The sequence below is a fragment of the Cricetulus griseus genome, chromosome 3 (genome assembly GCF_003668045.3).
Source record: "Cricetulus griseus strain 17A/GY chromosome 3, alternate assembly CriGri-PICRH-1.0, whole genome shotgun sequence".
Classification (NCBI taxonomy): Eukaryota; Metazoa; Chordata; class Mammalia; order Rodentia; family Cricetidae; genus Cricetulus; species Cricetulus griseus.
Genome location: NC_048596.1, coordinates 210,750,246 through 210,762,371, shown reverse-complemented (window position 1 = coordinate 210,762,371; position 12,126 = coordinate 210,750,246). Strand labels below are relative to the sequence as shown.

At 38.5% G+C, this 12,126-nt stretch overlaps 1 protein-coding gene across 23 annotated transcripts in view; it reads right to left on the bottom strand.

Moving 5' to 3' along the window:
* Window positions 1-12,126, bottom strand: part of Crem (cAMP responsive element modulator) — an 80,330-nt gene that overhangs the window by 35,286 nt on the left and 32,918 nt on the right. The window contains exon 1 of one of the 23 annotated variants that reach the window (XM_035442786.1): window positions 10,084-10,176. The exons of the other annotated variants lie outside the window; for them this stretch is intronic. Coding sequence (XP_035298677.1) covers window positions 10,084-10,161 — 78 coding nt within the window. The 5' untranslated portion in view covers window positions 10,162-10,176. Of the gene's footprint in view, window positions 1-10,083; window positions 10,177-12,126 lie in introns of those variants that run through there. 23 annotated transcript variants of the gene reach the window in all.

Below are 12,126 nucleotides of genomic sequence, written 5' to 3'. Positions count from 1 at the left end.
AAATTTTAAGACTATGACGGCTGCTCAGATGGGAAAACTTTACTCCATAGGATCAGAGTTCTCTGACAAGCTCTGCCAGAGACCCAGTGCATCTCAATGATTTGCTGTTTTTCCTTTATTCAATCAAAAAAAAGGTGAGACATTTGATGATAATTAAACTACATCAGAAAAACTCAAGAAAATTAAAATATCCTCAAAAGATTCACTGTGCATGAGTATCTGCAATCTGTGCATTTACTTGCTGTAGAGAAACACTCCAACTTCAAAAGATGAGAACTCTCTCTCTCTCTCTCTCTCTCTCTCTCTCTCTCTCTCTCTCTCTCTCTGTGTGTGTGTGTGTGTGTATGTGTGTGTGTGTGTAGAGAGGGAGAGAAGGAGAGAGAGAGAGGGAGAAAGAGAGAGAGAGATCACACTTTTAGTTACTTTATCTTTCAAGTATATTTCTCTGGACTCCATATTAAACAACAGTTCTGTCAGAAATAGTTTAGTGTCAAGACTACCTGGTACAGGCCAGCAGGCCAACAAGACTCAGTGAGTAAAGCCTCTTGCTGTCAAAACTAATGACCTGTGTTTGATCCTGGAACTACATCATGGAAGAAGATAACTGACTGCCACAAGTTGTTCTCTGACTTCTATATTCACACTCATGCACATACAAAATTATAATATAAAAATATGACTTTTAAAGAATACCTGGGCCAGGCACAGTGGTACATGCCTTTTATCCCAGCCCTGAGGAGACAGGCAGACCACTGTGAGCTTGAGCCCAGCCTGGTCTACATAGTGAGTTCCAGTCCAGCCGAGAGCTACATAGTGAGATGCTGTCTCAGAAAAACAAAACAAAACAAAACTAATGAAGAAACAAGTTGTAAGTTCCCTCCAACACAGGCTGTACTAAAATCCTAGAGGTGAGCTAAGAGAATTCTGCAATGATAATTCTCTTATGCCCAAACTCTGGGCATCCAAAATCTTATTAAGAGACCATCATTAAACTCATAGAACACAATAATATATGCTTGATGTTAGACTTTAGATGTATCCTTTTAAAAAAGAAAGCACTTAAATCTGCAAAATTGCCATTCTATATGCTCATTAGCTTTGAGGAAGCTGGTAAATGATAAGCATTAAGCCTGTAACTGTATTGACAGAGTTAATGGACTTAAACTTCATCATTACTCATTCAAAGCTCACCTAACAACACGGCCAGAAATCCCTTGCACCAGGAGCCTGGACCCATAGCCTCCTGCATCCCACTTCCCATGCTTATGCCCATCTACACCATCCTGAAATCATACTCCAGGTGCTGGTCATTGCCTCCTGTGATAGGTCCACCTAGGAATTTTGCCTGCACATCCCCCTATAGCATGCAGGAAACCCAGCTTTCCCTGTTTAGGCCCACCTATGCTGCTCAGATTCTCCCTGAACCAGCCTTACAGAAGAAAGCAGGCCTCTCAGACCTACAACTAAGTACTTTCCTGAACACTGTAAATACTTCCACTGGAGGAAGACAACAAAAGAAAGGAAGGAAGAGAGGGGAGGGGAGGAGAATGTAGGGAGAAGGAGGAGGGAGAGAGGGAGGGAGGGAGGGCGGGAAAGAAAATCAACCAACAAACTACTCCAGATGCACAAGTTCCAGTGTAGAAACAAAAACCAAGATGACATGGTTCCCCCATAACTATATCCCATAATGATGGAACCTAATGAAAGTAACCTGGAAAATTTTCCAAAGAATTCAGAATTATTATAATCATGTTCAAATAACTCATAGAAGACATGAATATACTCCAAAGGGGCAAAAACAATGAGATGAATGAAATAAGGAAGTAAGGAAGTCAATCCAAGATGTGAAAACAGAACTCAACAGAAACAGAATTGCTGAAGAAAATCCAAACTGAAATGATGCTGAAATGCAAAACTCAAAAAGGCAAATATAAATCTCAGTGGAAAGCCTTACCAATGAAATGGACCATGGACCATGGGAAAACAGAGAGAAAGTAGGACACTGGGTAAAAGACCTAACCTGTAGATTATGAGACTAAAAGGACAAAGCCAAACTGAAGGCAAATCTTTGGTTGTGAGCCTTTAGCGGCTGAGTCATCTCTCTAGCCCCACAAAACAAATCTTAACAATATATGCATAAGCACCACATGTGTGTGCTTGCTACTCATGGAGGTCAGAAGAGGACATCAATGGTTGTGAGTCACCATGTGGGTGCTGGAAGCCAAAAATTATAATAGGAAAAGTGTGATAACATCCTGTCTTCTGCCTGACTACAATGGAGCAAAGCTGGTTATCAACAGCAAGAGAAACTCCAGAAAGTACACAAACCTGTGGAAACTAAACAACACACTACTGAATGGTGATTGGGTTAAGCAAAAAAAAAACTAAAACAGAAATTTTAAAATTCCTAGAATTGACTGAAAATGAAAACATAACATACACCAAAATCTATGGGACACATGAAGACAGTCCCTAAGAGGAAGGTTTATTGCAGAACAGCTTACCACAAAAATTTGAGAGGGCTGCAAAGATGCAAAGAGTACTTACTGATCTTGCAGAGTAACTGAACCAAGTTCAGTCCCGAGCACCTACATGATGATTTATAACTGTAACTCCAGTTCCAGAGGATCAGATTCCCTCTTATGACCTCCAAGGGTATATCATGCATGGATTTGGTACAATACACAAATACATATAAACATTCATACACATAGAAAACAAGTCTTGAAAAAATTTGAAAGATCTCAAACTAACAACTTAATAATACACTTGAAAAAATAAGAACAAGCAGGGCGTTGGTGGAGAACACCTTTAATCCCAGCACTTGGGAGTAAGAGGCAGTCGGATCTCTGTGAGTTCAAGGCCAGCCTGGTCTACAGAGCAAGTGCCAGGATAGGCTCCAAAGCTACACAGAGCCCTGTCTTGGGAGAAAGAAAGGAAGAAAGAAAAAAGAAAGAGAAAGAAAGGAAAAGAAAAAGAAAGAATAAGAACAAATACCACCCAAAAAATAGTGGTCAAGAGAGGATAAAAATAAGGGTAAAATTAAGGAAATAAAAAAATACAGAGTCAGAGTTGGTTCTTAGAAAAATTAGCAAGATTGACAAACCACTAGTGCAGTAGTTCTCAACCTGTGGGTCTTGACCTCTTTGGGGTGGTGTCAAAGGACTCTTTCAGTCACCTAAGACCATCAGAAAACCCAGATATTTACATTATGATTCATAACAGTAGCAAAATTACAGTTATGAAATAGCAACGAAAATAACTGTACAGTTGGGGCCACCACAATATAAGGAACTGTATAAAACAGTCACAGCATTAGGAAGACTCAGAACCACTGTTCTAGTGAAATTAACAAACAAAAAAGACAGGAAAAAATTGAATCAATAAAATTCAAGATGAAAAGGGAGAAGATAAGTGGGGGAAGAATAGAGGAGAGCAGGATGAGAGATACCATATTAGAGGGAGTCCGAGGAGAGATCTGGCACTAGGGAGATTTCCAGAGACCTATAAGGATGACACGAACTGACAATCCAGGAAATGGTGGAGAGGATAACCTAAATGCCCTTCCCCTATAGTAGACTGACGACTACTTTTTATGCTATCCTAGAGCCCTCATCCAGTGGCTGATGGAAGCAGAGGCAGACGCCCACAGATATACACTGAACTAAACTCTGGAACTTAGTTGCAGAGAGGGAGGAATGAAGATCAAAGGGGTTGGGACCAGGCTGGTGAAACCCACAGAAACAGCTGCCTGTACAAGGGGGAGCACATGGACCCCAGACTGCTGTCTGGGAGGCCAGTACAGGACTCATCCAGACCCCTGAACATGGATGCCAATTAGGAGGCCTCCGGTAGTGGATTAGTATTTTTCCCTGGTATAAGAAGGGACTTTGAGAGCCCATCCCACATGAAGGAATGCACTCTCAGCCTGGACACATCGGGGAGGGCCTAGGCCCGGCCCAGGATGATGTGGTGGACTTTGGTGAGCCCTCCATCAAGGGCCCTACCCTACCTGGGGAGTGGAGGGTGGATGGGTGGAGGTGGGGGGGTAAGTAGGAAGGAGGGGGGAGGGAAGGGAGAGGGAGAAGGGATTGACATGCGAAGCAAGCTTGTTCCTAATTTGAACTAATAAAAAATTTTTTTAAAAAGCCGTAAAAGAAAGAAAGAAAGAAAGAAAGAAAGAAAGAAAGAAAGAAAGAAAAGAAAGAAAGAAAGAAAGAAAGGGAGAAGGTGTAACAGACACTAGGGAAAATCAGAGAATCATAGACATACTTTAAAGTTTATGCTCCACAAAACTGAAAAATCTAAAAGAAATGAATGAATTTCTATATGCATATAACCCAGAGTTAAACTATGATGAAATAAATACTTCAAACAGACCAATAGCAAACAAGATGGAATTAGTAATGCAAAATCTCCCTAACTAGAGGCTAGAGAAAAAGCTATGCTTACCCAAATATCAGCTCACAACTGCCTATAACTCCAATTTCAGGGGATCGGATACATACATGAAAGCAAAACACACATACACATAGAATCTTTTTAAATTTCCCAACTAGAAAAAGTCTAGAGCCAAGTGGATTTGATGCAGAATTTGCCAAACCTTCAAAGAACTAATAACAATATTCTTCCAACTTTTCTATAAAGGAAAAAAGCATTTCCTTTCAACACATTGGGTTTTTCCTTTTTCTTCTATTTTGTTTTGCTTTGCTTTTGCTTTTTAGAGACAAGATTTCACCTGTAACAGCTATGGCTGTCCTGGAACTCTCTCTGTAGACCAGGCTGGCCCTCTTCCTTCGGAGTGCTGGTATTAAAGGTGTGTACCACTACTGCTCAGCTCTACACATTGTTTCAATAAAGCCAGTATTGCCCTGATAACAAAACCAGATAGGTAACAACAACAAAATTACAGGACGATAGGCCAATATTTCTGTTGAAGATAAATGCAAAATTTCTCAATAAAATACTTGCAAACCAATTTCAAGAATACTTAAAAGTATTATCCAAAACCAGGCAGTGGTGGCACATGCCTTTAATGCCAGCACTGGGGAGGCAGAGGCAGACAGATATCTATGAGTACAAGGACAGCCAGGTCTGCAGAGCAAATTCCAGGACAGTCAAGTGTATGCAGAGAAACCCTGCCTCAAAAAAAAAAAAAAATTACATTCAAGTCCACTACAATCAAGTCATCTTCACCCAGAGATAGAGATATCAACATACATAATAATCGATGTAAATCTCCCACATAAAGCAATTCAAAGATCATCTCATTAGATGCAGAAAAGGGCTTTGATAAAATCCAACATTCCTTCATGATAAGAGTGCCGAGGAATCTAGGCATAGAGGAGACATATCTCAATCAAGGAACAATGAGCTCACATCATGAAAATGGTAAATGAACAAATTAAATAAATAAATAAATAAATAAATAAATAAACTTCTCAGTATTACCACTAAAATTAGGAATAAGACAAGGAGATATACTTTCTCCATTCCTCTTTGACAATAGCTCATGAAGCCTAACTAGAGCAATAAGAGAAAAGAGGGAGATAGAGGGAAAACAAATAGAAAACAAGAAAATAAATATCTTTACCTCAGATCATATAATTCTATACATTAAAGACCCTCAAAAATCCACCAGAAAACTCCAACAGCTGATAGAATGCAAAATTAATATACAAAAATCAGTAGCCTTCCTACATACCAAATGACAAACATATTGAGAAGGAAACCTGGGAAACTCCCATTTACATCAGCCTCAAAAAACAAATCCTGAAATATATCTAGCCAAAGAAAAGAAAGATCTGCAAGATGAAAATTCAATACTGAAGAAAGAAACTGGTGCACAAAAAAAAAGAAAAGAAAAGAAAAGAAACTAAAGAAGATACTAGAAGGAGAGACTACTGGATCGATGTTGTAAAAATAACCATCCTACTTAAGGCAATCTATAGATTAAAATTTGACCCTATCAAAATTTCAATAAAATTCTTCACAGAAGTTGAAAACTTAATCGCAAATTTCACATGAAAATATAAAAGACCCAGACTAGCTAATATAATCCTGAGCAATAAAAATACTGCTGAAATATCACCACCCACGATTTCAAGGAACACTTGAGAACTATAGTAATAAAAACAGCATAGTATTGTCTTAAAACAAACACATTAGTCAATATAATAAAACTGAAGAACCAAAGATAAGCCTATATTCCCACAGTCACCTCAATTTCAAAAAAGAGGCCAAAATACATGTTGAAGAAAAGACAGTATCTTCAATAAATGGTGCCAGCGAAGCATACAAAAGAATAAAAGCAGATCCTTATCTTATCTCTCACCCTGCACAAAGTTCAAGTCCAAATTAATCAAGGACATGAATGTAAGACACTGAACCTGAAGAGAAAGTAGGGAATATGCTTCAACTTATAGCCACAGGAAAAAGACTTTCTGAACAGGACGCCATTAATACAACCATTAACCAAGTGACAAATGGAATGTTATGAAACAAAAGCTTCTGTATAGCAAAAATGTCATCATTCCAGGGACAAAGCAGAGAAAAATCTTTACCACCTAGATATCTGACAGAGAGTTAGTGTCTAGATTATACAAAGAATGCAAATAATAAACAAGTAAACCCAACTTAAAATGAAATATGAAACAGAGAAAATCTCAAGAACTACAAAGAGCTGATAAATATATTTCTAAACATTCAACATTTTTAGTCATCAGAGACATGCAAACTAAAACCACTGTGATATTTCACCTTACCCCAGTTAAAATGACTATATTTTGTTTTTTAAGGACAACAAATGCTGCTGTGTACATGGAGGTGAAACATGTTCACTGCTGGTGGGAGTACAAACTGGTGTTTCTACTATGCAAATCAGTGTGAGGTCCCTGAGAAAGCTAGAAATAAGTGTACCATATGATCCAGGTTTAGCTCTTAGGCACATTTCCAAATGACTCTATATTCTTCTACAGAGATACCTGCTCATCAGTATTTACTGTTACTATAGTCACAAAAGTCAGAAAGGAGAAACAGACTAGATGTCTATCAAATGATGAATAGATAATGAAAATGTGGTACATTCAACTGCAAAGAAAAATGAAACTATGAAATTCACAGGTAAATGAATGGAATTAAAAATAATCACTTTGAGTGAGATAACATGAACCCAGAAAGACAAATGCCACATGTTCTCTCTCATTCATGGATGCTACCTTTGAATTTTTAGATAATTCTATTTAAACTAAAATACCCAGAAAGGTAAAAAGAAAAGAAAAAAAACTAGTAAGGTGTTACAGGGGGTTAGCTTAAAGTGAAGAGGGACAGAATACAGGCATGTGGTATGAGCAGGGAAAGGAAAATAATAAGAACCGAAAACAGTCCCCAGACTGATAGCTGGGAAACCAGCATGGTTTTGGAGATCTATGGGGCCTCTTGTAGTAGATCAGTACTTATCCCTAGCATAGGAATGGACTTTGGGAGACCATTCCACATAGAGGGATACTCCCTGAGCCAAGACACAAGAGGATGGGCCTAGGCCCTATCCCAAAGGATATAACAGACTCTGAACACCCCCTATGCAAGGCCTCACCCTCCCTGGGAAGCAGAAAGGGTACGGGATAGGTAGAGTGTTAGTTTGGGGGCTGGGGAGGTGGACAAGGGAGAAGGGGAGGGAGAGGGAACTGGGATTGACATGTAAAACAATCTTGTTTCTAATTCAAATTAAAAAATGGAGAAAAAATAAACTCATCCAATCAAATTTTTTTTAAAAAGGGGACAAAAAATGTTAACTGGGACAAGGAATAGGAAGGCAGGATAGAGAAGTCTGGGAGCAAGTGGATAACTAACACTAAAGACCTTTGAAAAGGCCATATAGAAACTGCTACTAGAGAAGTTTCCTAAAATATTTATAGATATATATAAAAGGAGTTTAAATGATGTTACCTGATAATGGGGACAATGCCCCTCCTAGACACCACAGGCTATAAATAAAAAGTTCAGCGCTAAATATGGGTTACCACCTTTGGAGCTGCTGGTCAATGTAATCCCATAGAGTGCCCCCTCAAAACATTACAAGCTGTTGCTATTGCTCTTGGTTACCCTCCAGAACTTGACAGTAAGACCCTACTGCTAAAGATAAAACATACTTGAGTCATATAGAACAAGAAAAGATCAAGCTGGTACCAACCTAGAAGCTTCGCCCCTTACTGGCTCGTTTCATGGTACATGCTTCCAGGAGAGAAAAGTAATGAACAATCTCACCCAGCTGTGAACCCTGTGTGCTACACAAACTATTGTCCTTGCAAGGTATGTTCACGTAGTGCAATAGTGTGGCAAGAATATCATGGGAGCAAGCACTCACTTTCTGGCTGGATTTAAAGCCTGCTCTACAAGATGGAACTCACACTCTGGTACCATTAACTAGGGAAGATCATCAGCAACAAAACTCACATGGCTTCTTCCCCACCTCAATTTTTTAGGACTGTTATTATAGCGACTATATGGCCTGCCACTGAATATTTGGCTATCTTCAAAATAAGGTATATGTACAAGACATAGAAAGAACAGAGGTAATGATTCAAGAACATTTATCTACTCCTAAAGCTCAAAATGGGTAAGTAAAAAGTGGCATTTCACTTCAGATGACAAGATAAATTCAGTTTTAAGCAGGCTAAGATTAAATCCATTTAAAGATGGATGTTTAAAAAAGAATTAAGGGTTGGAATTTTGGATTAGAACTCATGAATAAAATGCATACTTGAATAATATCAAGAGAGGAATACATAGACATATGTAATTACTTTATTTACAGCTGCAAAGAATTCTTTAAATGCTTTGAAAACACCGAAGAATTAGTAAACTAGGCATAGCAGCATACCCCTGTAATCCCAGCATTAAGGAGGCAGATGCAGGAGGACTGCAGGTTTAAAGCCAGTCTGGGCTACATAAGGAGACCATGTCTCAAAAATAAACCAATCCAAAAAAAAAAAAGAAAAGAAAAGAAAAAAAACCTACTTATAAGAAGACAATAAAGTGCACTTGAATTAAAATATGCAGATAGAAACATCGAAGTCTCTCATATACATGAAAATTCTAAGGCTATTATTATTTTTTGTGTTTGTTCCTTTTGTGTTTGTGAGATAGGATGTTACTATGTAGTTGAGGAGGGCCTCAAACTTGTAATTCTTCTATTTCAGCCTCCTGAGTACTGGGATTTTAGACATGTACCACTGTGTACCATCAAAACCAAAATTTTTAGACTAGTTCATTTTATGTATGAATTTTTGCCTGCATCTATGTATGTGCATCACATACATGCAGGTTGGAAGAAGGAACTAGATCTCTTTGGAACTGGAGTTACAGGTGGTTTTTTGTCACCATATGAATGCTGGAAACTGAACCATAATTTAATTTTATAATGTCTAAGTAGAAGTTGACAGATATGCAAGCATGCTACGACTTGAGAAATCTTCCTAAATGCAACAGGAAAAGTAGTAAAGAGAAAATAAAGATGAGTGCTTGAGGTGAGGTGATAACATCAAGTACTTTTAACTGCTGGACCATCTCTCTGGCTGTTTTAAAACACTTTTTATAACCAAAAGTTTCACAGGAATGCAAAATATTTTTAATTAACTCCCTCTTGTATTCACTATCCTCTGGATATTTGGTCAGGGTTTCACATGCCAGTGCTCAGTCAGTGGGGCCTGAGCAGAAAGCATCCAAGATCCTGATCTCCCAAGTCAGAAAGGAAGACAACTGGGGAAACAAGGATTTTGGATAGTGCTCAATTCCTAAAAGAAAAACTAAGGCATGGGATTAGAAAGTGATGCAGCAGAGGAGCATGGAAAGAAGTGATCTAGTGTCAAAGGGGAGGCGACGTCAGTATACAAAGCCTAAATGAAGAGAAGGCAAAAGTCACAGATACAGCTGAGAGTGTACATATCTTATTCCAAAAATCAAATAGGCATCTTCTCTAAAAACATAAAGGTAGCATAGCATGTATAATACTTTATAGTTTGAGGCTCTTTTCCTGAGGCTTTAAAAATATTTAGAATGAACTCACAGCAGATAAGAATTTACCTTTTTATCCAGATCCCCTGAAGAATAATCTTCTTCTATAGGATGCCTGAAGCATAGGTTATGCTGATGCCACCACATCCACTGAGAACCCACTACAGACAGTAGTTAATCTGAAGAAACAGGGTAGGTGATGCGATTGGTAGCCTCACTTGGCTTTGGAACTTTAAAAAAAAAAGTTCTAATAATGACACTTATACTGGGGAAACCTCACAGTGTTGTAGCACAGCATGCGATCAGCACCTGGTAGACCAGCTCCAGTGTGTAGCTAGGTTCCCTCACGGTGGGGTTTGTGATGTCACAATAGAGCAAAGAACATCACAGACATGGGCCTGCATTCAGGACAGCTAATAAAGGATTAAAGAGATGTGAATTCACAATATAGCAGACCACTGGCTCTGTCCACTCTGCTGCCTGAGAGATCAAATCTCAGAGTTATCTAGATTAACATCAAGGACTACAATGAATATTCCCATCAGTGATCTAAGAAAGCTGTTGAAAACTATCTTCATTTCTATGCATTCTGTGAGAAAATGGAGTCTAAAGAATATCTCAAATATTTAGAGGTTGAAAACAGAAAAACAGAACATTATAAATTGAATACTTAAGGCCAGTCAGTGGTGGTGCACACCTTTGATCCTAGCACTTGGAAGGCAGAGGCAGGTGGATCTCTGTGAGTATAAAGCCAGCCTGCTCTACAAAGTTCCAGGACAGCCAGGGTACACTGAGAAAGCTTGTCTCAAAAAAAAAAAAAAAAAAGTAAGCCGGGCGTATGTCTGTGAGTTCGAGGCCAGCCTGGTCTCCGGAGCGAGTGCCAGGGTAGGCTCCAAAGCTACACAGAAACCCTGTCTCGAAAACCCAAAAAAAAAAAAAAAAAAAAAAAATTAATAACAAAGACAATACAATATTTTATACAGCCTTTAAAAGAAGAAAACTTAAGTTACATGAATGAAGCTAGAGAAAATCATGAAAACAAAATAAGCCAGTCACAAAAAAAATAAATTCTAGACAATTCTATTCCTAGGAGGTAGCTAAATTTCATGGAAACAGAAAGAGTAGAATGGTTATAGGAACCAAGAGGAAAAGAAAAGGAGAAGTGTTTACAGTTTCAGTTGCCAAGATGGAAAAGTTCAGTTTTACAATACTGACTAAACATTACTTAACTGTTTACTAAAAATGGCTAAAATTGGGCTGGAGAGATGGCTTAGTGGGCAAGAATACTTGTTGTGCAAGAATGAGAACCTGAGTATGGACCTCTAATACCCATGCAAAAATCCAGGTGTGTTTTTTTTCAGGGTTGGGTGGAATCTTAATGTTATATATCAGAACATATACTTAAGGTGATTAATAGCTTCAATAAATAAATAACAAAATAACTTGGGGAGGGCATGAATATGTCACAGCACACATATGGACTCAGAAGACAACCTGTGGGAGTCTGCTCTCTTTTTCTACCTTGTGGGTTTAGATGGATGAACTCACATTGTCAGGCTTGACCATAATTGCCTCTTCCTACTATGCTATTATGTTGTCTCGCTAGCCTGGTTCTTGTTTCTTGAGGACAGACTCTCATGTAGTTCAGACTGACTTTGAAGTCACTATATAACAGAGTCTGGTCTTAGAAGTACTAATCCTCTTATCTCCAACTCCCAAGTACTAGGAGTTAAGGCATATAGCACTACACATAGTTATCCTGTAATTTGACCTTTAAACAGAGATGAAAATGGTGCCACACGTAAGAGGAAAGTTGTAGAGAAATATAAAACTGCACCCTTTGCCTGGTGGGCTCTTTCCCTCCACTCATCAGTACAGAGCCTTAAGGAAAAGACCAAGGTCAACAGTTTCCATATTTTGAAATATGATCTTCAGGGTACCTGATTAGCAGAAGCTCTGGAAAGGTCAGGGCTGCCACAGCTACCAACATCAAATGACTTCACACACAAAAGACCAAACCAACTAAGTATTTTGGTCACAACTTTTAATCCCACATGGTTTAATATTTGGCGATATAAACTAGAAAATAAATAATATTCATACAAAGCTGAA